At 38.9% G+C, this 1,507-nt stretch overlaps 1 protein-coding gene across 3 annotated transcripts in view; it reads left to right on the plus strand.

The window, feature by feature from the left end:
* The window catches only part of ESR2 (estrogen receptor 2), a 46,848-nt gene that overhangs the window by 38,551 nt on the left and 6,790 nt on the right, over positions 1-1,507 (plus strand). For all 3 annotated transcript variants that reach the window (XM_019615940.2, XM_010712017.3, XM_010712016.3), the window contains one exon: positions 870-1,008. In XM_019615940.2, coding sequence (XP_019471485.1) covers positions 870-1,008 — 139 coding nt within the window. The remainder of the gene's footprint in view (positions 1-869; positions 1,009-1,507) is intronic.

Genomic DNA, 1,507 nt, shown 5'->3' on the forward strand with positions numbered 1-1,507 from the left:
TATCTGGCACTTGCTGGAAGTTCCAGAGATAACTAAATGCTAGAAAAGGGCATATGCCCTATTGCATCAATTCTGTTCTTGCTTCTGGGGTGCCACGTTGCAGACATCACTACCATCATCAACTACCCTTGTCTATCTTTTTTTTTTATCGATCAACACATGGCGTTTACCAATAAGGTGATAACACAGAGCGACTGAGATGTGGCTTCTTTCATAGGTACCGAACAAACCCAGAAACGTGACTGCATCCTGAGGTCCAAACAAAACACCAAGAGTCAACCCTGCAAACAGCAACCTTATATGTTATGGGAAAAGAATGGTCTATTTTCATAGGAGTCCTCCACAGTATAATGTGATAAATCTTTAATAGATGTGAGTTTCCATAATGGGTCCTTGGTACCTTCAAGAAGTCTCTGGGGCTGTCATCTAAGGAGGTGCCCGCATGTAAGGCAGGTCTACATTCACCTATGTGCCAATTGCACTTCAGCACTGCTCTGATTTATTTATTTTCCCTGAAGACTTTCCAGGCAAAGCTGGATAAGGCCCTGGGCAACCTGATTGAGCTGTCGTGTCACTGTTTGTTGCAGGAGCGTTGGACTAGATGGCCCTCAGAGGTCCCTTCCAACTCTAAGGATTCTACGGTTCTATCATTTCAAATGTTTTGTGGAAGATGTGTCAAAGATAATCACAACTATTTATGTTCCCATTTGAGATGGCAGCAATGCACTTCTGATGTCAGTGCCTCTTTTTCTCTCTTTCTTCACAACCCATGTTTCCTCTTTTTTCTTTTTTTGTTATATTAAAGACATTTTTATAAGAACAGAGATGTAAACAAGTTGATTTATTTGATGCTGTTTTCATCATTTTAGGCTTTATTGATCTCAGCCTCTATGACCAAGTCAGGCTCTTGGAGAGCTGCTGGATGGAAGTTTTAATGATTGGTTTAATGTGGAGATCAATCGACCATCCTGGGAAATTAATTTTCGCCCCAGACCTTGTACTAGATAGGTAAGAGAAATCAACTTCTTGAGAGCCCTTCAGTTATTGTGTTTGGAGGGAGATGAATGGAGAAAGGAAGTGGGTGAAATATTGGAGATAATTTGAACATTTAACAATACCATTCACTTGTATTTTAACAATTATATCTTGAGAATTCACCTGTTGAATGTTCAGGGCTCCAAATGCTAAAATTGCAGACATCAACACGATGTGCTCCATTATCAAGCAGCTTCCATCGGCCAATAGATTTTCTCCCCAATTATTTTAAGTAGTTTATCTCAGATTTTTTTTCCTGTACCTATGCAGATTTCATAGCTACATTGATGAGCTTTGTAGTACTAGCCAAAAGGAATTTTAAAAAGTAACTTTCTGTTTAATATTGAAAATTTTCTTCAAGCTTAAGTAGAGTGTTTGCAAGCTTAAAACTTATTTATCCATAGCTATGTACCAGGGAAGAATACGGATTAGTAAGGATGTTTTACCACAGCATGTTAGAACAGTTTGATGT

Source organism: Meleagris gallopavo, chromosome 5 (assembly GCF_000146605.3).
Source record: "Meleagris gallopavo isolate NT-WF06-2002-E0010 breed Aviagen turkey brand Nicholas breeding stock chromosome 5, Turkey_5.1, whole genome shotgun sequence".
Taxonomy (NCBI): Eukaryota; Metazoa; Chordata; class Aves; order Galliformes; family Phasianidae; genus Meleagris; species Meleagris gallopavo.